At 42.9% G+C, this 26,415-nt stretch overlaps 2 protein-coding genes across 3 annotated transcripts in view; one reads left to right on the top strand and one right to left on the bottom strand.

The window, feature by feature from the left end:
* LOC119389624 (contactin-1a) overlaps positions 1-26,415 on the bottom strand; it is a 250,246-nt gene that overhangs the window by 76,876 nt on the left and 146,955 nt on the right. The window lies entirely within an intron of this gene.
* The window catches only part of LOC119389620 (protein retinal degeneration B), a 62,938-nt gene that overhangs the window by 7,357 nt on the left and 29,166 nt on the right, over positions 1-26,415 (top strand). Inside the window, exons 2-12 of the mRNA XM_037656975.2 lie at positions 929-1,061; positions 1,980-2,183; positions 3,972-4,232; positions 4,883-5,088; positions 15,786-16,023; positions 16,487-16,594; positions 16,694-16,810; positions 17,886-18,249; positions 19,975-20,182; positions 22,422-22,765; positions 25,712-25,881. Coding sequence (XP_037512903.1) covers positions 929-1,061; positions 1,980-2,183; positions 3,972-4,232; positions 4,883-5,088; positions 15,786-16,023; positions 16,487-16,594; positions 16,694-16,810; positions 17,886-18,249; positions 19,975-20,182; positions 22,422-22,765; positions 25,712-25,881 — 2,353 coding nt within the window. The remainder of the gene's footprint in view (positions 1-928; positions 1,062-1,979; positions 2,184-3,971; positions 4,233-4,882; positions 5,089-15,785; positions 16,024-16,486; positions 16,595-16,693; positions 16,811-17,885; positions 18,250-19,974; positions 20,183-22,421; positions 22,766-25,711; positions 25,882-26,415) is intronic.

Below are 26,415 nucleotides of genomic sequence, written 5' to 3'. Positions count from 1 at the left end.
TTCAATTTAGAATCACAACATTAAGATATTTCTGGTTTTTTATAACCAATTAACATGAGTGTTTGGGCAAGTTGGTAGTTCATCGTGAAGGAAATTTCAGCAGCGTGGGAATGAACACGAAAAGAGAGCTGACACGGACAAGTGCTGACTTTCAACTGATTTTTTATTATGATAAAGGTGTGTATCAGCTTTATTCAAGTGTGCTTTATTGTGTATGTTTTTTCAAAATGTCATTATTTGTTAGAGGCAACCATGTGCATTTTAGTACCTGTAATGGAGGGACACTGCCGTGCGAAGAATAACAGAATAACCCTTGCCGTGCGCAGAATAACAGTGTTGCAGTGCAAGTTACTCAAGTTTACAAAAAAGTTATATAAATTCCTTGAAAATGTAAGCAGCTACTGGTAATGTGTCATCAGTAACTAGTTACTTACCAAGACTGTCTTCTGCAATTTTATGAATGTTGCATCAGGTTTTGAAAAAAGTAAATCCCATTTGCGTAAAACATTTTAAAGGCATCTAAGGATATGCCTCTGCAGGGTTGGAGTAAATGAAACGTACAACTCATGTCATGTGCAGAACCCTGACGCAAAGGATTAACGTCCACACTCATTCCGCCTTTGTCTTCTTTTTTCTTGAAAAAAGAAACTAAAATATATATATATATATATATATATAGACGGGTAATTGCTGATGTGCTAGTGTCCTGTGTTCTTGGTTTTGTCCGAAGTCCTTATTGCGCTAGTTAGATATGTCTCATGTCTGGAATATGCATCCACTAGACTGACTTTCATTTCTAATAAAGAACGGAAGTGACTGTGAAACTAGATCAAGAGCAATCAGATATTAAACCGATGTAATCAATCAAACTCGTGATAAGCTGTCTGACGGGTCATTAATGGTATGCCTGCTGTATTGCTGCACGCAGAAAAAAAGTCGCGAAGAAAGCAAAGGAGTTGGCAGCGGGGTGGAAATCATGGTGAATGAGCCCTACACTGATGGACCGGGAGGTTCAGGCCAATACACCCACAAGATTTACCACATCGGGAGCCATTTGCCTGGTAAGTCATCATGCCTCGCTTTTTCTCTGTGTGTGTTTTCTGTTTGAAGCAATCATCAAATTTCTCTCCTTTCCATGAGACTTGTACTGCGATCTTGATGTTGTGGTGCATTCTAGGTGGGTTTGGCCAGGTGATCTAGTCTAACAATTGCTTTGACTGAGTGTATCTTAGAATATTACTGGGGTATGTTAATTTCATTTTATTTATTTTACCCTTAGGTCCGAAGCATTACAGAGAGGGGTGGTAACCAAAAAAAGTTCATTTCATTGAAAGATGAACCAATACAAGAAATAGTATAATGAGCAAATACATTGATAACACGATACATTAATAGGGAAAAAAAATACTAAAACGAGTGAGCTGCCATAGGGACGCACTGGTTACGATGCTCAGCAGCTGACCTGAAAGACAGGGGTTCAATCCCAGTCATGGCGGTTGCATTTCGATGGAGGCAAAATGCTGAAGGCCCGTGTACTGTGCAATGTCAATGCACGTTAAAGAACCACAGATGGTTGAAATTATCCGGAGGTCTCCACTACAGCATGCCTCATAATCATATCGATGAAAAATCCTTGGAACACGAGGTCAATCCTTGAACTTGTCTTTTATAAGGCTGCAACTACAGTTGCAGCCTTTAAGAAGACAAGTCCGCTTGTCGAGACGTTGGCTCCAGCAACACCCCGTGTTCCAAGAATTTTTCATTGCTTCAAGATTCCATTTTCTCCTGAACTTCTACTTTATCATAATCAAACGATGGTTTTGGCATGTAAAACACCACTAATTATTATTTCAGTATATGCCGGCATCGAATGGGCTAGCCCAACTTCGTGCAGTTGTGCAGTTGCTTAACCTTAACTTGATTTTTCGTTGTGCACGCACCTTTCGTTCTCACCATGTGGTGTGTGGCATCTTTTGCAGGCTGGTTCAAGGCCCTGCTGCCAAAGTCGGCCCTCACTGTGGAAGAGGAGGCCTGGAATGCGTACCCCTACACCAAGACTCGTTATACGTGCCCGTTCATCGAGCGCTTCTACCTTGAGATTGAGACCAAATACTTTGGCGATGCCGGTGAACAGGAAAACGTGTTTGAGTTGTCTGGGGCAGAACTGCGCAACTTACAAGTTGGTGAGTGGCTGACAGGCGCCTCTGAAATTCCGTGCGGGTGTCTGCATTCTTTAATATTTGTCCTTCTCCCATTAACATAAAGGTTCTGCAATGTAGGCTCATGAAATTTGTTCCTGGAGAAGTTGGTTTGTGAGAATAATATGCAGAATATTGCGAATCAGTTCTGCAGAATCCTGCAAGGTGGTGGAAAGGTTAAAAAAGAGAAATTTACAACCTCCCATTTGTAGCACGAAGCCGCAAGGAATTCCTTCTGGACTTTTTTTGTGCCTTCGTGCTACAAATGGGTGGTTGTCCATGTCTCTTTCTTAACCCTTCCGCCACCTTGTGGAATTCTGCAGAACCGATTTGCAATATTCTAGGCCGATGCATTTTGAGATGTTGATTAATTCGCCCTCGCGCTGCCACTTGCCAGCTTCCTGGATAGCTCATTTGGGAGAGCGACCGTCCCGGAAAGGCATCAGTCCCGGGTTCGATCCCTGGACCAGGACGAATTTTTCGGCCACTAAGAAGCTTTCTTTCTGAGAAATCTGTTGTATTTTCTTGTGGCTTCATGCTACAAGCAGGTGCTTTTCAATTTTCCTTTCTTGAGAATAATGTGCATAAACCATACTTAGAAGAGGTGTCAACAGAGACTGTCAACTTTGATTTCTTGAACTTGCTTGGTTAGCGCAATTCAATCTCCTTTAACAAAGTAGGCTGGGTTGCAATTTTTCAAAAATGATGGTTGAATCCTTAGAAGGAGTGTTTGAGAAGTTACTCAAAGAACTAGGAGGGGTAGGTGGGATTTAAACGTGAGCTGGATGCAAATAACAAACGCGAAGAAAGTAGGTGTTACACAAAGGTTATTGCCTTAAGATACTGTGATAAACATCATGTTCACTATTACTTACCTTAACTGGTTACGGATATAAGCTCATCGACAGTTGAATCAGGATAATTCTCATTAGCATTTTCTTGCGCATATCCCGCACAAAAGAATTTTAATAATTTGGAGCTAAAGTTGGGGGGTCTCAAGATGAGCCGCGCTCTCGGAACACACGGACCCAGCAGACGCCGTCGAGCAACAAGCGTGTACATTTATTAACCTGCTTTTACATCACAGTGAGCTTGCCAGCTGAATCTAATACATAACTGGTAACATGCTAAATAACCAGATACAATGCCAATAAAACACAGCAAATGACATACACAAACAACATAACACATACAATGTACCGCGAACGTGGTGTCGCCGATGTCTGACTCGCTATAAGGGACCCGTGGGCCCGAGATGCGGTATCACACCCACGGACCTGCACGCGAAAGATGTTCCTCACCAACCACGCCAAACCCCAAAAAGGCCAAGTGCTCATCTTCATACACACACATAACCTCACTGTCGCCAGGCAGCACTGCTGGCGCTGCTGCGGGAAGTGCCATCTCTCGCTGCGGCAACTAACTACGACTAATCCGCGGGACGCAAGTGCGTCCGGCGGATTAGTCGTAACAACTGAGGCGAAAACAACTTTACAGGTGATAGCACCCCCACAAAGTCAAGACGATAAATGCAAATTCTAGTCGGCAAAAGTGGCTTCACAGCACAGCTGTGCAAGGAAGCTGTGCAAGGAAGCTTCGCGGCAATATGTGGGGATCATTCTTTAGAAAATTTTCAGCGAATCATTGTTGACGGTGCGGGTTATGCTCGAGAAAATACGTATAGCCCTATTCATAGCTAGCAAAATCACACGGTGACCAGGTAATTGTGAGCATTTGCAGAATTCCAAAATAAAGAAAATTGTTATGGTGCAGATGTCATTGACGTTGTGAAGGACCAGCTGACTGGTTCAGACTATGTCCGTGAAGAGGACCCTAAGCTGTATGTCTCTGCCAAAACGTCGCGTGGTCCCTTGGACGACGACTGGCTTCAGGCTTACCTTGACCACCGGCAGTTGGGGACGCCGGCGCCCCCACCTGGTGATGGGATCATCATGTGTGCCTACAAGCTGTGCCGGGTGGAATTCCGCTACTGGGGCATGCAAAGCAAGATTGAAAAGTTCATACATGATGTAGGTCAGTGCCCACTGTATTCGCTACACTGTTTCTGTTACTGATGACCAGCTAGAAAGTTAGCATAAACACTGAATTATCTAAAGTAGTAGGAACTCATTGTGCTCTTTCTAAGCTCAGCAATAAGTCTGTGAAGCAGTTTCATTTGTGCACCTTGCTACAGACAAAAGGTTAAAGAATAAAAAAAAGAAAGTGTGGGGAGGAAGGGGGAGGAATCAGAGGGCGTTAGTGGTGGCAAAAGAAGGAAACAATTTGAAAAGCTCTGCTCATTTACAAAGGCAAAGCGCAACTGCCATTATTGTTTAAACCCTTTCATTTTATAGCAATCTTACGAATGCCTCATACATTCGTTAGCTTTCATTCGTAAGCATTACGAATGCATCATATTCAAGGATTTTTCATCTCCTCATGCATGATGTTGTAGAACAATAAAGAACAGGTACTGTACTGCACTTCATGTTCAGTAAAGAAACCATTGGTTTCTGCAAGGTGCTAATGAGTGTTGAAATAAGACACACAGGCAGGAGACAGAATTACTGCCAAGCATGGTAAAAGAGTTGCTTACTGTGCCGTGAAACATCCGATGTGGTCTAGCTTGGGCATCAGCAACGGTCACATGACGCGGCACCCGTACGTTTGCCTCTGTGCTGCAGCGCTGCGCAAGACGATGCTGAGGGCTCACCGGCAGGCATGGGCCTGGCAGGACGAGTGGGTGGGGCTCACCATGGATGACATCCGGCAGATCGAGCGCGAGACCCAGGAAGCCCTGGCGCGCAAGATGGCCGCCGACCAGGTCAGCGAGGAAGGTGATGAGGAAGAAGCCCTGGCCCACTCGTGCTCAGCCGCCTCCATCCCCAAGGTGGGCACTGCCTCCTCCTGAGGCAGAAAACGTGCACACACATCACCGCTGCTGCCCTCCGCACTCCAGCCGGCTCCACCCTTCCCCTCCCCTGCCTCGCCACACCCCCGCTTCTTCCTCCTTGTGCCTGCCACGTGCAGAAAGCACCTGTGTTAAACCAAACGACAGACATCTTGCGAGTTTTGTGTGGCGGGTGTCGTTTTTGCAGTTCATGGTTTAGTGATGCGCCTTTCGTCTTGTCTGTCCTGCCGGTTCTGTGAGCTTGGCCCAGTGGTTACAAGCAGCCGAAGAGGAGGAAGTAGCACCACTTCATCAGTCCATGGTTGTGACTGTTAGTTTATTTCTGTTCGTGGCATGCACTGCAATCCAACGTGGGCCGTCACTGTCTCGCACGACAGCTGGCCAAGGCCCTGCCCTCCTTTCAGAAATACAAGTGTGTAGAGCTGCAGCATAGAAAGGGGCACTGCCAATTACGTAGTAGCATTGTTTAACTAGAGAATGCAACCAGAATGGTCTTGCTGCACAAATTCGGATATGTTAGACAGCAAAGTCATCATGCAAATATGAAGTCCAATCTTCAGTGGTGAAATGTTTATACTGTGCCAAACATTAGGCTCTTTAGATGCAGATGCGATTTGGCAAAGGCAAAGCTGTGCCGGATATAAGCTTACGACGTTCTTACGGGCCTTGCGTGAACAAGGAACGCACGTTGGCTCTGAAATCTTCATTCTCATTGCTAGATCAGAATACTGACTGCAGGATCAGTTATCCTGGGAAATGTTGAAACATTGTGGATCCTAATCGTTGATCGCACTTAAGGCCAGAAAACATCTCTATCTGAAATAGTGGTGGTCCATTCTTATACAAATGTATAATGTAAGTATTGCATGCCTTGATGTTCCTGTGGTAGCAAACATGAAGGTAAGGTACGTTAATGTTTGCATAGATGCAGAGAGGTGAAGGGGTAAACATTCATCCAAAACACTTTAAAGATGCTATGTATACCATTTTAGTTCTAGTATGGCAAAACATGTCAAATGGAGCGGCAGCTCATAATCGTATCGTAATGGTACCACCTCTGAGCAGAAGTTGTTACAACTTTGAGCCATAGCACAACATGATTTTACAGACTTTCTCTGCATAGCCTGTTATAACAAAAAACGACAGCAGTAAGCAGAGCTGCTCATTTTTTACTTGGCGCATTTGATTGGGTTGCTGTTTTTATGGTTGAATACTTGCTTCAAGCAGGTTCTTTTTAATACAGTCAAAAAACTGTATTGAGCTCAATTGTGATCAAAAGTACCGCTGTGGCGCTGGTATTGATCTCCATGGCAGGGAGAGCTATACTGGTGTCACTACTGGTGACACTGGTGTTGCACTTTAAAACTGGTATTTGCAGCAGGTTTGTCAATACCGGTGCTAAAGCGCACTGTTGTGCAAATGCTCACCTTGTTACAGGTAACTATTCCTGGAACATTTTCCTCAACATTTCATATATACAGTAAAAGCTCGTTAATTCGGATTTCATGGGACCGGAAAAAATGTCTGAATTAACCGAATTCTGAATTTTTGAAATTATCGAGAAAACAATATACAAATGTCTATTACGTCAATACACTTTTATTTTCTTGATGAATACGTAAATTCTGTACTAACTTTGCATAACAGCAGTTTAAAAGCTGTAATTTTTGCCACTCGCGACTTTGTTCACAATGTGACCGCGGCTCAAGACCTCAGATACATGCAGCGTGACTCGGACGAAGACAGGAGACACATAAAACACAGACAAGACCTCCCTGCCTTAACTAACCCAAAACGTACTAACCCGACATTAACCAGAAACGTCGTTGCCATCGTTACCGTACGGTTCACGCTGATGACGATGGCAATGCGGACTGCACCGCCTCGTTTCGGTTGTCCGCGAACGCCATTTTCGCTCCTTTGTGTTGCACATTCGCGTTGCACATTTGTGGCGCTTCGCTCTCGACGCGCTCTAAGAATCACCCGAGTTAAGTGAGTTGTGGCCAAATATGACCAAATTAACACGAGTTTGATGCTATTAAACAATACATATGCTTGCCGGGACCAGAGAATACGTCCGAATTAAAGGGGTGTCAAGTGAACAAGCTTTTGCTGTACAGCCTGTGTTTGCATATGACCTCGACTTCGGTGTTGTGACTTGCATAAAAGGAAAGTAAATGTGCTTATTTAAGCATCATAAGTAACTGTGCGCAATGTTGTTCATACCTTTAAGAAAGTGACACAGGACTATTTTTGGCATAAACCAAAGCTCCGGAAACAAGCTTGTCTTGTTTGTTCAATTGTCACTGCTTTCATCGTGGCATTCTTCTGTACTTCAACGTCAGTGTTGAGTATATTGATTCATACATGAATATTGCCCCTATGTGCTGCTGGCAAAAAGAAGGATGTTGGATATCTATAAAGCAACACCCAAAGATAGTTTTTCATACCGTGCTAATCCCTACTTTGGACGATAGTTTTTGAAATTTGGTGCTTATCTTAAGTGCATGATCACTGCACCCTGTAAGGTGTAGTTTTTTTGCATTGGCCTTCCTTTTTCTATGACGTTCTGGACCATGAGAACCTTGGTTTGCTGTGTTTGTCTTGACGTTAGAGATTCACGCTGCCTTTTTATTTTTGTTTCTGTTTTCTAGTCTTAAGGGAATAAACTTCAATTTTTCAGTTCCTGTTCTTGCTGAATGTAAATTAATGACTACATTGAATGTATCATGCCCTATAAGTTGATGGCTGATTCCTAGAATTTTTTTTATTTTACTTATATTAAATTTTTTACTTAACTCCATGTTAACATTTACTATGCAAATGAATCACTTACATGTATGACTTATACCTATTAGAATGTTTAAGGTGAACAAAAGGGCCGCTCAGTCATTTCTACACTTCCTGTTTTAAAGTACTTAATATCAGACTTTTCATAGATGTAAGGTTGTGAACATTTAGTCTAAAAATATTAAAAGCTCACTATTTCCAGTACCCTTATTCAGCTTAGAGCCTAAACTGCGATTGGTGACAGCATTCGCAGCTTAGGTTTTTTGATTGGTTGGTCTATTTTAATGTGAAGAGCTGTATGTTTCTATTTTCTGTCACTTTTAACAAGATATATGCATATTACCGTTTCTTTAGGTATGAAAAGTGTGGTTAACAATCTTTTTGCCGAGTTGTAATTTGGCAAAAAGCATGATTGCGCTTCTTGCCAAATCCCTTTTTATATGTGACGTGCAATATGTAAAGGGTTTTACACTTTTTATGGCATTTTTTTTTCTACGACTCCGAATTTTATGAACTGTCTATCAAATTCTGGTGACTTTTATTTGTCTTGGCCTAAAGGAGTACAGACACTAAATTCTCGGGTGGTAATTTGTTAAAATATTCTGTGCAACATTGAGGACCACAATAATGGCTGTAATATGCGTGGTTGTGTCCCCAGTAATGTGACATCACACAGCTTCTTTTATACATTTTTGCTAATGTCAATATTCACTAGCACATCTGGCGAATTTCAGGATTGAATATTGCACCTTGCCAATTGCAAAATTCTATATCACTTCTCGCTAATGTGAAACTTCATTATCACTTTATGCCAATGTCAAAATATAATATCACTTGTTCCCAATGTCAATATCCAAACACACTTCTTGCCAACTTGAAAAATCTATATCGCTTCTTGCTAATGTTAAAATTCAGTACCACTTCTTCCCAATGTCAAAATTCCCTCCAGCGAGGTTGAATAAGCTTTCAGTGACATCAAGAGTATTCAATGTTGCGAAGCTCGTGCGAATTCCGAAAGTGTGATAAGCAACAAACTCGTCTGCAGTCTACTCGACCTTCGTGCTTTACGACACCAATATACGCTCTTGCACCTCCCAGCCGCACTTCGAGAAATAAGCATGCAGGCCTTCTAAAGAGGTCGTCACCAGTAGCGTCTTTAATGTCCTACTATTTTTCTCTAACAAGGACATGTTTGCGATGGCTGTTGAGATGAGCCTAAAGAAGGAAGCCGCGTATGATTTCTTGGCTTTGAATCTAAAGTAAGTTGCCTGTAAGCTACCTGCTGTCAGTCATCAGTCACGAAAGCCTTCCTTCTAAGCATGCAGAGCCTATGCTGCAGTTGATCTTGCCTCTGGAGTTGGTGTCTATACTCCTTTAACGTCTCCTGGCAACGACATGAGTCTATTCAAGAGTCATTATATTAATCCTTACTCATTTGTAGACTTTTTCATTTGTTCCTGTATTGATTTCTATGATGCTGCATTGGCACGGGATACTCTCAGGGTTGTGGTTGTTTTGTGATATAATGGCTTTTTTTTAAAATACGGAGTGCTGTCTTTGCACTATCTTTTGTTGTGGGGATTTCGTGAGCTGTTTTTCAGTAAGTGTATCTCGCTGCCTGGTCATAATGTTACCACTTGTAAGAATGTGGCGTTCCTAAAGGCAGTTTTGTAATGTGATACCAGCCTAAGAATGGTTTTCTATAGCATTCGTTTTTCTTTATACATGTTTTCTGGCACTGCGCAGTCCTTAGCTGCCCTATATCTTCACAGTCAAGTCTCGCACGCATTGACATAATTGTGGTTCACGTGACAGTTGCATTTTCATTATTTTATTTTTCGCTCATTACCTAAGTCTATGGTAGTAGTACTTAACTTTCTCGTTCCATTTAATCTAATTGCTAGCATTGAACTTGCTCTCTAAAATGCCACGAATTCATTGAAATCAGTCCATTTTGTGTCGTATTAAATTACTTCTGTGTTTCGCATGTGTCTGAACTGAGGAAATCGAAGTCATTTCTGAGCTTAACGTGAACCCCCACCATCTCTAATCATGTTGCATAATTTAGCATGACATGTCCTAGGGCTTTTTGGTAAGGTGAAAAACTGGCATAAAAATCACGAGTATTGTTAGGGGGAGGGGGATATTTTAAATGCCAAAGGAGCCACACAAACACTGGACTTTCTCAAAGGATGTTTGTGTAGCATGTAATACGACAGGTAGGTTCATAGTTTAGTGTTGTAAAGTGACAGATGATTAAAAAGAATTCAGTACACGCAAGCACACTCAACAGAGGTGCTTGTTTTTTGTGCTGGTGCCATCCTTTTTTTCTTTTTAAGTTTCCTGGCTGCATTACTGACTTAATCATGCTTGTAAATCGCACCAAAGTGGTAGTTTGGATGGCTAGCATAACGTGCCTGCTTCATAAAGAATACAAAAGAAGAACGTATTACCTGGAGCTATTCCAAGCAGCAAAAACTGCAGATTTTTGGAGAAGCAGAATGGTGAAACTGTTCTAAGGCTTGGCACAGCACCTGCCCTTGTTTTGCAGCGAAAGCTGTTATCAGATAACAACTGCAGTGGTGTAGTTGTCCGCCGCCGCCGGTGCAATGAGTGCACGAGTGTGTGGTTTAAAGCTTCCCATCCACGATTGAAGTATACTGCGCGGTAGACAACACGGACAACTAGAAGACGGGGACAAGCGCAGGAGTTGTCCGTGTTGTCTACTGCACAGTACACTTCGATCATGAATTACCAACTGGCCCAATCTTCCACTTTCCCACCCAGTGCAAACTGCACATCATGCCTTACAGATGTGTAGCAGGTACCTCGCTTATCCGCAGAAAGTAGAATAATGGTATAGTGGGTGCTTTCCTCCTTTGCAAAAATTATGATTTGTGGCGTAGTGGATACCTTGTATGTGTACTTGCATTAGTTTCCACAAGAGAGTTTCGAACGGGCTCTAGAAAGGCCGCTCTCCCAGCTTTCGCTGTGACTGCACTGTGCGCTCTGCACAGGCCTGGCATTTTTGCCACTGCAGCAATATAAATCTGTCTCATTCCACCTGTGTATTGCCTAGAAAGGAAACAGGCATTCGAGTTGACTGAAACAGTATTGTATCTTTGATGTTCCTTTTCACATAACGTCTGGTGTTCTGTACTATTTTTAAGTGTGATGACTACTCGACAGCACGGGTGTTCTGTTTCTCCCTCATACCATCGGCACTGTTCCCTTTGTTGAACTTAAACCACCACATAAATCTCATGCCCTTTTGTCTACCCAATCACTCATCGTATGATTTTTTTTTTTTTTGGGATCGGAAATAAACGTCAGTTGACCTTTTTTTTTTTTTTTTAATTTCGAGAGTTTGCCCAACGGCATACATAGTTAAATATACAGATAGAGGCCGGTTTCCGCTATATACATCAACAGTGCTCTATGACCTTTTTTTTTTAATTTACTTAATTAAGTGTGACGCAAAGCTTTGTGGCTGGGCAGACATTTTTATTCCGTAACACATGGCTTTGTTAGTTTCAAGATTCTTCCATCATATTTTCCTCTCCCCGTTACGCCAATATCACCATCCCTGTTTTAGAGTCCAGTTTTTAAGCACCTGTACATGGATTTTTCTTGTTTCTTTCACACACATATCTTGAACATCACTCCGAGTTGTGGTATACAATTGTTAATCCATTGTCCCAGAGTACTATTGTGAACTTTCCTGACTTGCCTGCCTGCTTTTTAGGTAACAGATATGTGGACGCATTACGTTTATATTTTGGACTTTCGTGGCAATATCTTGTTTTTGTTGTTCTGTAGTTTCTGTGTTTTCTACTTATGTTTCTTTGTTTTTGTTTTTTTCGGTTTGTGTTCTTTGGGGCAAGTTGTCTGTGCACATAAGGCTCAGTGCAGCCCCATTTTTTAAGTTAATATGGAAAGGACAGTTGAAAAACGTGCAAATAAAATTGGTTCTGTTCAGACTGTGTTGTTAGGAGTGTCATTTCTTTTCCTTCTTTTTGCACAAAAGAAAGGAATGATTCATCTGCTTCTTTCATAAAAAAAAAAATGCGTAGTATAATGTCGCCTGTTTTCTTTATTGCATTTAGTCAATGCACATATTTCGACCTTTAAAAAGGTAAGCGATGTCAGGCATACATAAAATCGTGAGTATTCTCAGCCTAGGCTTGTGAATAATGCGTATATATCAATCTCGTTCATTCGCGTTTCCGTTTCACTTGAAAAGCTCCTTTTTTTCTTTTGTCTGTTTGCCTAAATGACGAGCGTAATTGATGAGATGGACGAAGAATCAAAATGTCACGGCAACACTTCCAGCTCGTTTCTTGAAAAACAAACAAGCCTCACAGTTGTAGCTTCTGTTTTCGTTCATACAATACGCGCATGCATCAACGAAGGCATTGCCGTGACGCATGATTTTTCCTGGAAAATATAATATCTGGGGTTTAACGTCCCAGTCTCTTTCCTGGAAAGATGCACATTTGTGCACGTCAGGTGTCTACTTCGAAAGAGCGGACAATTATTTTGCTATCCGCTTATTGGGCATCGGTGCATCATTAAACCATGATTCTGGGAAAAAAAAGCGCTTTTGAAAAGTTAAACCCACATGTTTTTTTTTTTATTTTTTGAGGAAAGAGCACGCAATTAGAAGCTCTCGTAATTTGGACCAATTATTTCGCTCGGTGAGGGCAGTCATCTAGCTTACACCTGCCAAAACTAACCGTAGCGACGCCACATCTTAACGATTGCACTAGAGCAGTGCGTTCATGTGTTGTAGCAGACATCTGAGGAAATAAAAACAAAACTACGCTTTCTTCGCTTCTTATAATAATTTGTATTTGTTGATATTGCAGCTTTCACTTTCTATCTGCCAGTACTTCTGAATGATTTCATTAGAGCAGTGTGTTCATGTGTTGCAGCAGACATCTGAGAATATTTTAAAGGAACTTCATTTTAGTTTGTTCATATTGCAGCTTTTGACATCTATGTACCAGTGGTTCTGAATTTGTTAACTCCATTGATTTTCGAGTTTAGGCTCAAATCAGAATAAAGGGGAGCTTAGTCCATAGGAATTTCATTAGCACACTGGGTAGGCAGTTACGACATTGTGACAGTTGACATGGAGGAAGGGAAAATTGGGAGGGAATGTCGCGCAACACGATTGAAGCTAAGCGAACAGGTTTCGGCCCAACATGTGATACCCACATCAGAGCATGCATTCAGTACAGCCAAAGTTATGGCAGCGCAGACACGCAAACATACTCAGTCAATACGCTGCATCTCGGAGGTCACGTGTTGTGCCAATACTGTGAGGAAAAGAGGCTTCACGGAGCATTCGTTTGCCAAGGCAGGCTACGTGATGTAATGGTTTTTCTTTGTTTATTTCTTCTTCTGTGGCATTTTAGAATTACTTTCCTGGTATGCATGAATGAATTTTTTTATCCACACTTGCATAATGCAGTATTGTGTGTTAATTGAGGCTCATCACTCATCGTAATGAATTTATGGCAAGTCGCTTATTGATGCGCGCAATAGCTCATCATTCAACATTTTCTTCTATTGTGCTGCAGCCTATATAAAGATTCCTTGTTTTTATTTACATACATTGCTGTGCAGGAAGTTTTCATTAATGCCATTTTCTAGGCATGTGCAGTTCAGCGACTCTTTTGCCCAACTGGGCAATTTGCTGTCTTGTTAGTGGCTAATTACTTGGCTGTAGTGAATGTCAAAGTTTACATGATGAGTTACTGAGCATTGTGATTGTGGCTAATCTGTGATTGAAGCTCTTCATTCTTAATGCACTTGAATAGCCAACAGTGGTAAATTTTTTTAATATTGTGGTGCAGCTTATAGAGCAATTGATCACTTTAATTTATACGTATGGCTGTGCAGGAAGTTATTTCAAATGTTATTTTTTAAGTGTGTGCAGTGCGATGGCTCCTTCTCCCAGCTGAGAAATTAGCCGAGTCATATGGGAGTGGCTAATTACTGCATCGTAGCGAATGTCAACATTTACGTAGTGTGTTCAGGAACAGCAAATTATGGCTGCTACTTGAAACTCATCTCTCTCAGCTGCCTTTTGTGGGCACATACCTTAGTGCAGGTCGGTTAGTGAATCATCTGGTGTTTCACAACACATCTGTAACACTCGTTTCTATTTGTAGAACTTAGCACAAATGCTGAAAACTAGTTTAAGTAGCTTGATTCAAGCTTTTGATTATCGTTATTTCTACTAATTTCACATATTATGCACTACCTGGATCGTTTGTGTGATTGTCTTCAAGCACAGCCCTTGCTCCTATCTAGTTAGGGGCTTCATCAAAATAAACTGGTCATTCTGGTGCTTCACTGTTGTCAAGTCCTTTCAGCATAATGTTTCGCGTGTGAGGATTACATTTAGTGTCGCTTTCATCACGTTATGTGAATTTATTCCATTAACTGTATGCCACTGAACTTGCAATCGTGTGTGTAGCGACTCGTTTACCAAAGCCGGTACATTTGCTGACATTAAAGTCGTGGCGCTATTGGGCGAAATCCTTGGTTTGACTATTCTCGTGATCGATTAGACACATCAGTTACGGGAAACCAGGGGTGTTCTCTACACCCTCCACACCCTCCTTTCCCAATTACGTACCTTAGCAGCCCCAATTAGAGGCTGCAATTTTATGTATACATGTAGTATATTGCTGGAATGAACCTTTCATGGATAAACTTCCAAATATTGATCACAACATTGAGGGATCTGTTTCCGGGTCTCCCTCAATGCACAGTTAGTTCAATTTCCATCCATTTTCACCACCCCTTCTTCCCTGGGAAAACGGGAAACCTATACCTCCAGGATTGATATAAGTGCAGATTAGTGGAAGTATCAAGACTTGTGTAGCCTAAGGAAACCAGCAGACAATGGAGCTGAGGAAGTCATATGGGACATTACTTGTATGTCTTGACTGCAGTATAGTAATTATAACCTAAGTGGAACGGTCCCTATGATGCGTCTGATGCTCTGCCATTTGGTTGAGCATCGGACCTGTCATCCGAAGGTTGCAGGTTCGGTCCCTACCTGCGGCAAGTTTATTTTTCATCCACTTCCATTCCTTTCCATTTACATCATAATTACTACACTACGTTTAAACTACAGTTAAAACTATTCGTTCGCTAAAAAAGCTACGCGACGTATTTGCGTGGTGGCTTTTGTTGCCATAAATTGATCTGCTTTTTCTTCTCCTCTGTTTTCATCGCTACACCTTTTTTTTTCACTTCAACTGTGCGAAATGTTTCCACGATATACCTTGCTTATTAATTCTGACCGTGGTTGTTCATTCTTTTAGTTAGTTCATGCATTATGTATATTGTGTGCTTTTGTTCAACTGTTGTGAAGCTGCCCTGTGTATGAGGTGGCCAGGTTACCCTCAAGATGCTCAATGCAGCTTTTTGCCTGGTCATTCCCGCCACCCTGTTGCAGAATAAACTCAGTTTGATAAATAATGAAAAATTTTCGGTCCGAGTGATAAAAGCTGAACAAAATAACAAGTAATGTCCCCTACACCTTCCTTAGCTTCATTGTCTGTTGGCTTCATTAGGTTGTGTCTAATATAGGTGTCACACGGTGCACTGCTGATCGCGATCAAGCCCTATCAGGGTCATCTTTCTCGACCGTGATTAGCTCCCATCTGCAGCTTGCATAAGACAGCCAATCACGATCTGGAAATTTGATCGGTATCAGGCACGATCGTGATCAGAAGTGGCCGTGTGACACCGGTATAGCAAAAGAAAAGATTCCTCGATCAGTCCCCCCTCTTTCATTCGGACTTGTATGTAGAAGCAAAACGCGAATAAAACTCGTAAAGTGTCTCTTTCTGACATCGTTAAAGGTCGACCTGAATGTGATAGACAAGGACAAGGAAGTGACCGTCGGCGAGCCTGCGAAGCCTGCCAGCCGGACGCGTTCCAAAAGTCGCAGCCCACCACGCCTGGCTCGGGAGCCCGAAGCCGAGTCGGCTGCGCCCCTGCCAGTTGCCAGCCCGAAACCTGCCGATGGCAGAGGCCATGCCCAGGGGCCCCGCAAGTCCTGGGTCCGCAGCAACTCGAAAGGAGCCCTCCATTCGCCCAGTGAGTGCTACTCCGTCTTTGTCGCACTATGCAGTTTTGAATAACTTCCAAGAATGGATTGTTGGACGAGTTGGTACGTCATAATGACAAAAAAGTGCAAAAAAAACGAGGACACAGGGAGGTAAGCGACAACACGAGCACTTACAACTGAATGTTTATTGAAAACCAAACAAAATAGATAGAGGAAGGTGAGGTGACCACATGTAAGGAGCCAACAGGTGCAGTGACTTATCTAAGGCGGCCCTCTAGACAATCTAGAAGTAGATTATATAGAGGGCCACCCCTGTCAACAGCAATCTGATGTGTAAAGCAGCAAAGACAGCAGCAAAGTCCGACTGTCTGAGCATGTCTGAAAAGTAGTGCAATGAACTACTTTTCAAGCACCTTGAGGAACATTTTTTTTTTTTTTGCTTTTCCACAAAAGCTATTCCTTTCAAGATGAAAAAACAAAACTTCCTTGCAGGTGGAAGCTCCACGCAAAGCTTTGACCTGCAGCTTGCCAACTGGAGGATGGAGAGTATTGTCCGTGAATCGGACAGCAGCTCCAATGACGAGTTCTTTGATGCCGAAGGCACGTGTCTCTAATGCTCACTTGCTTCTCAAATGTTTGAGGTGATTTTAGGTGGTTGCGACACTCTAATCCTTTTCCTTGCAAACCGCATCCTTGCAGACATCTGTGGTTCAGAGGACTATGGCTTTAGTCCAATGACAAAGTGGAGTTCCCTAGAAATGGTCTCTTCAGAAAACGAGAAAGGTGGAATTTTCGGTGGCGCATCGACACCTGATGGTGAGTGCAGCTTATTCGTCACTCTCCACATTAAAAGAAAAGAAAGAAAGAACAACAAATTCAGTTTGCTTAGGTTTCAGATGTTCTCCCACACATTGATGTCTTTCTTATTACTTCTCCAACTTTATTTATTTGTTCAGTGTCCCACATTTGCTCAAAGGAGCGTTATAGCGAGGTGTCGTTTACACCCGTTTATTGCCCCCCCCCGCCCCCTTTTTTTTTAGGAATGCAGTGTACTCAGTCGTTGACAAAAATGTAACAAAAATGTAAACAACAAAACATAAAAAACAGAACAAAAATCGAAAAAGCAACAAGCTGCAGATCACTCATGAAAAGTAAGGGTGAGAAGACACATGCTATATTTTTCCAAAATAATAATATTATACAGCTTTGTGTGAGCAAACAAGGCTTTCAACGACATGGCATGAAGATTGTGCACATGTACATAAGCATTCATACTGATCGATGCAGATTTTGGTGAGCAGAATTTTAGGCCCTTATACAGCCATTAAACATATGACGCTCCTTGGACATCAAATGGCCCTTGCGCCATAAAACACCATATATCATCATGCTGATCAGCTGTTCGTAAATTGTTGAGACATACTGGGCTGAGTGAAATGGACAGCAGAGATCAAGCTAAAGCCGTCCATTTTTAACAGCGAAGCTGTTCTTAGTCGATCCTTTGCCATTCGTTGGCATAACGTGGGCATGTCATACGCGGCAGCCGCGCTTGTAACGCTGCTTTCGTTCCAGTGCAGCCGTGGTAGTAATTCACATTTTGGGCGAGTGTGCAAGCGGAATGGGCCCCGGCCGCACTGGAACGCTACCATAGCGTTCCAGCATGGCCATGAATGAGCCTATTGTCACCCCATAGCTTAACATAGAGCGCCAATTAAAGAGCAATGATACAACACAAATGACTCGCAAAACATTGAAATACTTAGAAGGACTTCCAAAGAAAAGAAAAGAACATAGAAAGGGAATAGCCTGATGAAGGGGAGCATCAGTTTTGCTGTTTCGATAGCTTTCACGGAATGGAGCTGGCTGCATTTTTTTTTTCTCCGACACACAGAGGACAGCATATTCAGTGCCTCTCACATCCGGCGGACGCACGCTGTGAGCTTTGGCCGGTCGGCGTCCACCACGGGTGCCTCGACCTCTCTGTCGGATTCTCCGACGGCATCGCCGGGGCACCAGGGAGGAGGAGTATCCGCGACACCCTGTCCAACGTCTGTACTCGTGCTTGTCCTGCATGCTGGCAATGTGCTGGACTCTGGTGCTGAGGGCCCCACCCCAAAGACCGCTGACTTGGCCACCTTCCGGGCCGCCATGGATTCGGCCATTCGGCAGCACTACCCGACCATGCTGGGCCGTGTCGCCTTGCGCCTCGTGAGCTGTCCGGCCCCCTGTGCTGAAGCCTTGGCAGTTCTCTCCAAGTGAGTGTGTTTGTAAAGGCTCGTTCACACCTACGACTGGCGCCGCTCATGCAATCAAGTTAGTTGCAAGGCAACTGGTCGCGAACGGTCACAAATGGCTGCCTTGGTCGGACAGCGACTGCTTTGGCTCAGTTGCTCGCTGCTCGATTTCTCAGTCGCGCGACTGCAGTCTCAAACCCCTGAACCAGTCGCATGCGCAGGAACAGGGCATCAGCTTATTTTGCAGAGCAATGGCAATGCGAGCCATATGCGAGCAGACGTGAATTCTTTGTGGCGATGGGTATAAGTCACACACAGGTGTGAACATCAGTTGCCTTAAATCACTTCTTGGTGACCAGTCACAGATAGCCGCGCAACTGGTGCTAGTCAGTGCTAGTGGCATCATCTATAGGCTGCATTATGAGGCATCATTAGAACTGAATTGGACTGAACTTATTTGCAACTGGGTTGCAAGGATTACCAGGCAATAAAAGCTGCAATTAGTAGCTTGAGGTGAACTTTGCCACCTCATTACTCAGGGCAGCTTCGTAGCTGGCAAATAAACCAGACTAATGCATTTTAGTAGGCTTGTGTGAATATTCGAGCAGTTCGAACATTCGAACGAACATTACAGTATTCGAATTTGATTTGAAACGAATTTAAATTATTCTAAATTTCAAAGTATTCTAAATGAACTAACAGACATATATAAACCACATGTAACCCCCTGTAAAGGTGGTTTCACTGCAGTGGAGGAGTGCTACACCATGAATACACTTTTCCAGTGGAAACCCGCACTGCCTCGAAGCCCCACTTCAAGGTTAGATGAACAAACTGCCCTCACATCAATTCATCGTTTTTTAAGTTCAAAGGCTTGTTATACTGGCTTATATGCTCTAAGTATAGTAAATTTTAAAATGTAACATACTTTACAGGTCATCACTTGCATTCTACCAAAAGTGAAATCCTGCTACTATTCAAAGTTGCTTCCACTTTCCTTTGAACCAAAAAGAATGACATTTGCGCATGCATTGTTTCAGTTTTAAAAAATATTGTGCAGGTTAGTTAGGTCATGACAAATATGCGAATTTTTATTTATATGTGATATATACTATTCGAATTCGAGATTATTCAACTAAATCACTATTTGCTTCGAATTTGCTTTGAACCTGAAATTTGCTATTCGCACAAGCCTACATTTTAGCATACTACTCATAAGAAGTTATGGTTAAAACAATAGACTATATTACAAAGAGAAACATTTTTCACAAGCGTAACAAAGAAGATTCAACATAAACCTCTCACACGAGTACTATTTACAATCATACAAATATATGGCATAGATCCTTTAAAGGTAGAACAGACACATTTAGGTTATACTCTTTTTGCATCTGATTTAATAGAACAAGATGAGACGGGGCACGCTTTGTAAAATACCTCAGAAGTCTTTAGAAGACAGAAGTTTGGGGTAAGAGGGGGTATGGGGGCTTGAAGTAATAAAAAGTAGCAATAACTATACATTGTAACATACTAAAACATTGCATCTGTCATGTGACTGCACATGATTGGGTTTGCACGAGTTTTGACTCTAAAATGTGGTCATTGTGCATGAATCTTTAAGTGCTGACGTATGATTGAGTCTGTTTCTTTATTTCTTTTGCTTCTTTTTAGATGGCATCGGTTGTGTGCTGCTTCCTACTGTATATGCAAACACATTCATGACACCTGTACCTTCTCTCCCCGCAGCCTGAGTCCCTACAGCTTTCAGGCATCACCGTCGGCAGTCGATGGGGGTGCTTTCCGCCATCAGGACTCGATACCTCTGGGCGCCCTTCCTCTCTTCGCAGTCTCCTCTCCCGATTACCCAGACCTCGTTTCGCGAACAGTTTGTGCGGCCAACCAAGCCTACCACGACTTCCTCAAGTCAGAGCAAGGGCAGGGTTTTGCAGGACAGGTGCTGTCCATTTTGCTCATAACTATTACGTGAAATTTGAGTTCGGTGTGTTGCACCTTTGACTTGATGTTAATTCAGTCACTGCAACTGTTTAACTCTACTGTTATGCTTGCTCACATTAACAATAAAAGCCACGTAGCCTTTACAGTCGGGAAGTTTTTATGTGACAGTAGTGTTAAGGGAGCAAGCATAAAGATCACCTTGTAGTCATTGAAGAACAGAGTAAGGCATGCAAGTGCGGACACTAGACAACAGGCCTATAGAAAATCTTGGCTGTGTTCTTTTTTCTTGGTGTAGCTCTCTTCTTGTGTCTGTATTTTCTGATCTTGCTTTCTTCCATGATGAATCCCTACCAACTAGCTAAACTTCTTGTTGATATAGAAATCAGGTTGGACATCTGTATCCATCTCAACACAGCTTTGTCCTTAGGTAATCAGAGAAGCTCTCGTAGAAACCAAATGTTAAAGGGGCCCTGCAACACTTTTCGAGCATGGTCAGAAAACGCTGCCGATCGGTAGTCGAGGCTCCCAAGAACACACGAGCCAAACATTATAGCGAGGCACGGTACCTAGAATTTACAATTAATTCTCAAAGTTAGCTGTAGATCGCTACCTGTTCTCTCTACAAATGATGCCATATACCCAGATTTCTGCGCCATATATCCACGCCCACGGCGGTTGGCTGAATTGCTGCGTAGTTACCGTGGCCCCGTGGGATGCCACCACGTACCCGCGCACGCACTCGCGATCACACTGAAAGTAAGCCGCACATTTGAAGAAAACCAAGAGAAGGAAGTGCTCAAGGTCATGATGCGTGCTGACGAAGGAACGCATCTTACCCCCTTGTCATCTCCCTCCCTGCATACCTATCAGCGCGCTCTCTGGCACGAAGGAGAAAGAAGGCGCTTGGAGCGTGTGACATATCCCTGTAACTCCGCTCTTACTTGACAGATTCTAAAAATTTTTGTGGCATGTGATTCGTGAAGCATCATGCACTAATAGTGAGACTATTCGATTATAACTCGGAAAAGTGTTGCAGGGCCCATTTAACCCTTTCAGGTGCCACCTATGAAGAACTGTCTGTAAATCCGTCAATTCGACACAATGTCATTTCAGGGCACTCAATATTATAATGAACAAAAATAATGTTGTGATATGTTCATTTATGTGTGTTATAGTAATCATTCCTAATTACTTTGTAATTAAATATCTCTTTATTCTGAAGCCATTCATGCTCTCTTTTTGCATAAATAGAATGAAATCTCAGGCTAGAAATATAGTGCAATTTCGTTTTCGGTTATGTCCATGCTGAACAAAGAAAAATTATACTTTTGACGTGGGTCGTGGGAAGCGGCACGTCGAACGACTCGACAAATACGGTAGTGCCTTCAGCAGAGTGATCATATGCAACTGTGCACTGCAAAATGAAGTTAAATGAAGACAAATTTATTATGCAGGAGGTTCAATTCATCCAAAGCTCAACGAATCGTGCTCTTTCTTAGCCCCTAGTTGATACAAATAGCAGAAACAAGTGGTGTACACAATTGTGTACATGATGTCTCAAAGGGTTAAATGTATGAAAACCACAGCATTAGTGTTCTTTCTTTCTTCATGCGCTGTTTTTCATCAATATTCAGAGCTGTTATATATGCATTTCATTTTTCTCTTTCTTTAGCGTTCTGAGTATCCTATGTGCTGTATTTACGAAATTATTTTCCAGATAGACAATATTCATTTTGTGCCTTCGTTTAGCACCATGCAATTATTTGCATTCATGCACTGTTTGGAAACATTACCGTTGAAAGAGATGACCATCTGTCCCTCTATATGAGAAGACTTCTGCACCCGGCTTTGGTCAAGCTAGGTGGGAAAAAATATGATGTGTCACCTGAAGTATATGTATTAGATGCACATACAGAGTTCGCATTATATTGCAAATGAGTTCTGTGGAGCTTCTAGTTGAAAAAAATTTGTCCTGGTCTGGGGATCGAACCCTGAACCAGCACCTTTCCAGTGTGGTCGCATTCCTTTCATAGAGTTCACATTGCAATGGCCCAGACACTATTCGATGAGGTTTCTGCCTATACAGACATCTCCAATGCTGCAGTGCAAGAGTGGAAAACGATTTTTCGATGACGTCAATAACTATGTTTTCAAATCAAATTCCAACATGCCATATTTGTTTCCGAAACATAGTCTCCAATGTTCAACTTTTTTTCTCGTGTCTCGACTTCATGCAGGTTGCGCTCATTGGCGACAGCGTTGGCTCCATATTGGGATTCGACGCGCTTTGTCGAGCTGCCCAATTGGGCAGTCGTTATGGCAGCGAGAACAGCATCAACGAAGAGACTCCAGGTGCTGCCCCGCGCCCCAATCCGCTCATCTCCATCAGCGACGGCAGTGGCAACGAAGACGCAGAGGATTCGGGTGGTGCTGCGGCGGCGGCAGCTAGCGGTGGCGGTGCCTCTGCTGCTCAGGGGACCCCTTCGCGCAGCTACCGCAAGTCTGCGTCCCATCCACCCGATGCCGCTGCGGCAGCCGCTACTGCATCTGAAGTGACGGGCATGGGCGAGGGAGCAGCATCGTAAGCCTTTCTTCTTGTCTGAAAGTTGGAGCTTGGTCTATCTGGGGCCGGTATCCGGGAGGAAACATCATAAGTCATAAGTAGTAGCAGTAGTAGCAGTAGTAGTAGTAGTAGTAGTAGTGTAGTAGTAGTAGTAGTAGTAGTGGTAGTAGTAGTAGTAGCAGCAGTAGTAGTAGTAGTAGTAGTAGTAGTAGTAGCAGTAGTAGTAGTAGTAGTAGTAGTAGTAGTAGTAGTAGTAGTAGTAGTAGTAGTAGTAGTAGTTGTTGTTGTTGTTGTTGTATTTGTCACTCAGGTCACATGACCCGAGGGCTGAGTGAATAAAGAAATGAAGAACACAAAAGGATGGTGATGATGACGACGGTCGAGATGATGATGATGCTTTTCTGCAAATAAGTAAAACGAGATGATGATGATGATCGAAACGATGGTGATGATGGCATTTTTGTACCGAAAGTCAGTATCATCATCACTATTACAGCTTCGCTGTCTGATGGTTTTCACGACGTGGAACTGGCTGAATATTTTTTGTTTACAAGTGATGAAGCTTTGGCAGTCACAAATGCACCATTACCAACTCGTCCAAACTTCAACACTTGCATGCTCTATTTGTAGTACATCAGGTCTTTTTGTTAAAGAGCACTGCCATTCCCTGTTTGTCTCTTACTTCTTTAGTATGTGTGCACTGTAAGCAAAACTGCAACGTGCCTTTATTTGTTGTTGTTCCATTCATCGCGTATATTTACTTTTAAAAGATCATATGTTACAACACATATGATCCCTGCAACACATTTCCAAGTAATCGTCAAATGGCTTCAATTAAAAGAGCGTATTGCCTCACTAATCAACTGCTTTAAGCAAAAATTTTTTAGAATACGTCAAGTACGAGCGGAGTTACAGGGATTTGTTGCACACTTCAAGCTCTTTCTTTCTCCTGTTGTATTAGCGAGTGCGCTGAAAGCTATGTAGGGAGGGGGATGAAAAGGGGGCAAGAAGATGGGTCCCTTCATCAGCGTGCGTTGAGCACTTTCTTTTCTTTTACAGCGAAAGCTGTTGTGAGATCACAACAAGGGCCATTTTTGGCGCTGTAGTTGCCCGCCGCCGCCGCTGCCGCCGGTGTCCGTAACCACTATCGCTCGAAATGAGAAAAAAAAACGAAATGAGAAAAAATTTTCATGATAGAATGAGGTTCAAACCTGGGCCCTCTGCGTGGGAGCCCAGTATTCTACCTCAGAGCCATGCCGGTGCTTGAAACTGCTTTGCAAAAAGACCCTATACAGGCTTCATGTCGAGAAGGGACCACATTAACATATGTAATGTAGCGTGGTAGAAGAGTAAATTAACAACCAAGTGTCACACAACGCGAATTCTGTAACCAGGCGTCACACAATGCGAATTGCGCAAGGAGTGGCTTGTTGAATGCTTCCAAACCATTACAAAAGGCTCTGCCATAATTCTTCATCGTCATCAGCCACAGCATCAACAAAGTGCACATAATGCCTTACAGTTGTTTAGCAGGTACCACGGTTCTCCGCAGAATGACGAAAAATTGCATAGTGGCTACTTCCCTACTTCACAAAAATTATGATGATTTATAGCGTAGTGGGTTCCTCACAAGTGCACTTCTATTGGTTGCCAAGGAAGCCCCTAAGGCTCCCATGATCCATTTCCTCAGGGTCTCAATAAAGTTAATTCCCTCTCTCTCTCTTTTTCTCACGTTAACATATATTATAAAGTGTGGTGGGAGAGTTAAATAATGACCGGGTGTCACACAATGCGAATTACGTAACTAGTGGGTCCTTTAAAGCTTCCAACCCATTCCAAAAGGCTCAGTCATAATTCGTCATCGTCATCGGCCGTCGCATCAAGAAACTGCACATAATGCCTTACAGATGGTACCTCGCTCCTCCGCAGAATGACGAGTAATGTCGTGGTAGGTGCTTCCCAACTTCACAAAAATTGATTTGTGGCGTAGTGGGTACATTGCTAGTGTACTTGTATTAGTAGCCACAAAAGAGTTTATAACGGGCTCTAGAAATGCCGCTCTTCGTGCTTTCACTGTGACTGTGCTGCGCTTTCCACACAGGCCTGGCGTTATTTTTTTTCTTCAAACCCATCACTTACTTTCAGTGTAATCAGGAGAGCGCACGTGGGCACGTGGTGGCATCCCACGGCGGCCACGGTAACTATGCAGCTCACAATGCTCAATTCTGCCAATGGCCGTGGACTTTGGGTTTATGGCGCTGTCATTTGGGTTTAAGGCATCATTTGTCGAGAGAAGAGGGAACGATTTCTAGCTGGCTTTGAGAAATAATTGTAATTTCCAGGCTGCATGCTGCTCTGTAATGTTTGGGACGTGTGTTCTCAAGAGTCTCGTCTACCAATCAGCAGCGTTTTCTGACCATGCTGAAAAAGTGTTGCAGGGCCCCTTTAAAGATTAATTCATACATGACTGGTGGCTTGGTGGAACTGTGCAAAATCATTGTGTTCTGCCGCTGCTGCTGCTTCATCAACGAGTTTTGCATTCGTGCAGCCTTTGGAAAAGGTTGTTTTGGTCATGGCGCAGTAGCAGTTATAGTGTGGATATTCGCGACTGCGGCAGTTATAAAGCAAGTATATAAAGTAAGTTTTTTTTTTCTTTTTTTCTTTATATAGTATCTTACACTGATTAATCTAATGTTTGAAAGAAAGTCTATGTTAGACCTTATTTAATATTTCTCCATGAGCTTAGGCTGCGAATTGGAGAAACATCCTACAAAAAAAAAAAAAGAAGAGAGAGAGTAGCGCAGGTATGAAGTGCTGCGAGATTGGTTTGAACTCTGCTCTTAAGACGTTGCTATCAGTTTGTGACTATGATTGTGACTGTGGTGTTGTGACCGTGTACTTTAGTGCAGTACAATGTGTGATGTGTAAATCTGTCAAAACGTTTTTTCCCTGGCTGCTTTTCAGGTTCCACAGACTCCTGAGTGCTCCTCCTCCTCGACGTTCCAGTTCATGCTCCAGCGAACAGGGGGGCCACGGGCGGTTCGATTTCGAGGTGTCCGACTTTTTCATGTTTGGCTCCCCCATGGCACTGGTGCTGGCTTACCGCAAAATGCTCTCATTTGACGACAAGAATGGTAAGCTGCAGCGACTATTGTAGACAATATTGAGAATTTAGGCTTGTTGGCGTATCATTATGAATTGAACAGTGCACATAAACAACCGGGACACAGAACGGGAGCTTCATGCCCAGCAGCTGTCGTGTGTTTCCATTCTGTGACCTGGTCGTTTACATGCGCTGTTTGATTCTTAATACCATCGTAGAGCTGCACAAGTGTAAGCCACAAACCATGTGACTTCTTTTGCTGCACGAAGCCTTGAACCCTGATCCAAATGAAAATTAGAGTGATTTCACCGTTACAGCTGGCTATGAGATGAAATGGAAAATTGTAACCCATTCATTGTAACATGAAGGTACCAAGTAAATCTTCACTGTTATGGGTTCGAAGTGGGAATAGTCATTTGTTGGTATAAAAACGTCCCTCTTTCCTTTTTATTTCTCGCGTAAGCATGAAGCTCAAACTTCATGCTCATGTGGTAAGAGCTGTGTGCGTCTTTTCTTAGATTATGCGACGATTTTTAAGAAATGCTTTGCTAACCGCTTCTAGACA

Source organism: Rhipicephalus sanguineus, chromosome 4 (assembly GCF_013339695.2).
Source record: "Rhipicephalus sanguineus isolate Rsan-2018 chromosome 4, BIME_Rsan_1.4, whole genome shotgun sequence".
NCBI lineage: Eukaryota > Metazoa > Arthropoda > Arachnida > Ixodida > Ixodidae > Rhipicephalus > Rhipicephalus sanguineus.
This window is presented reverse-complemented; position numbering and strand designations above follow the sequence as displayed.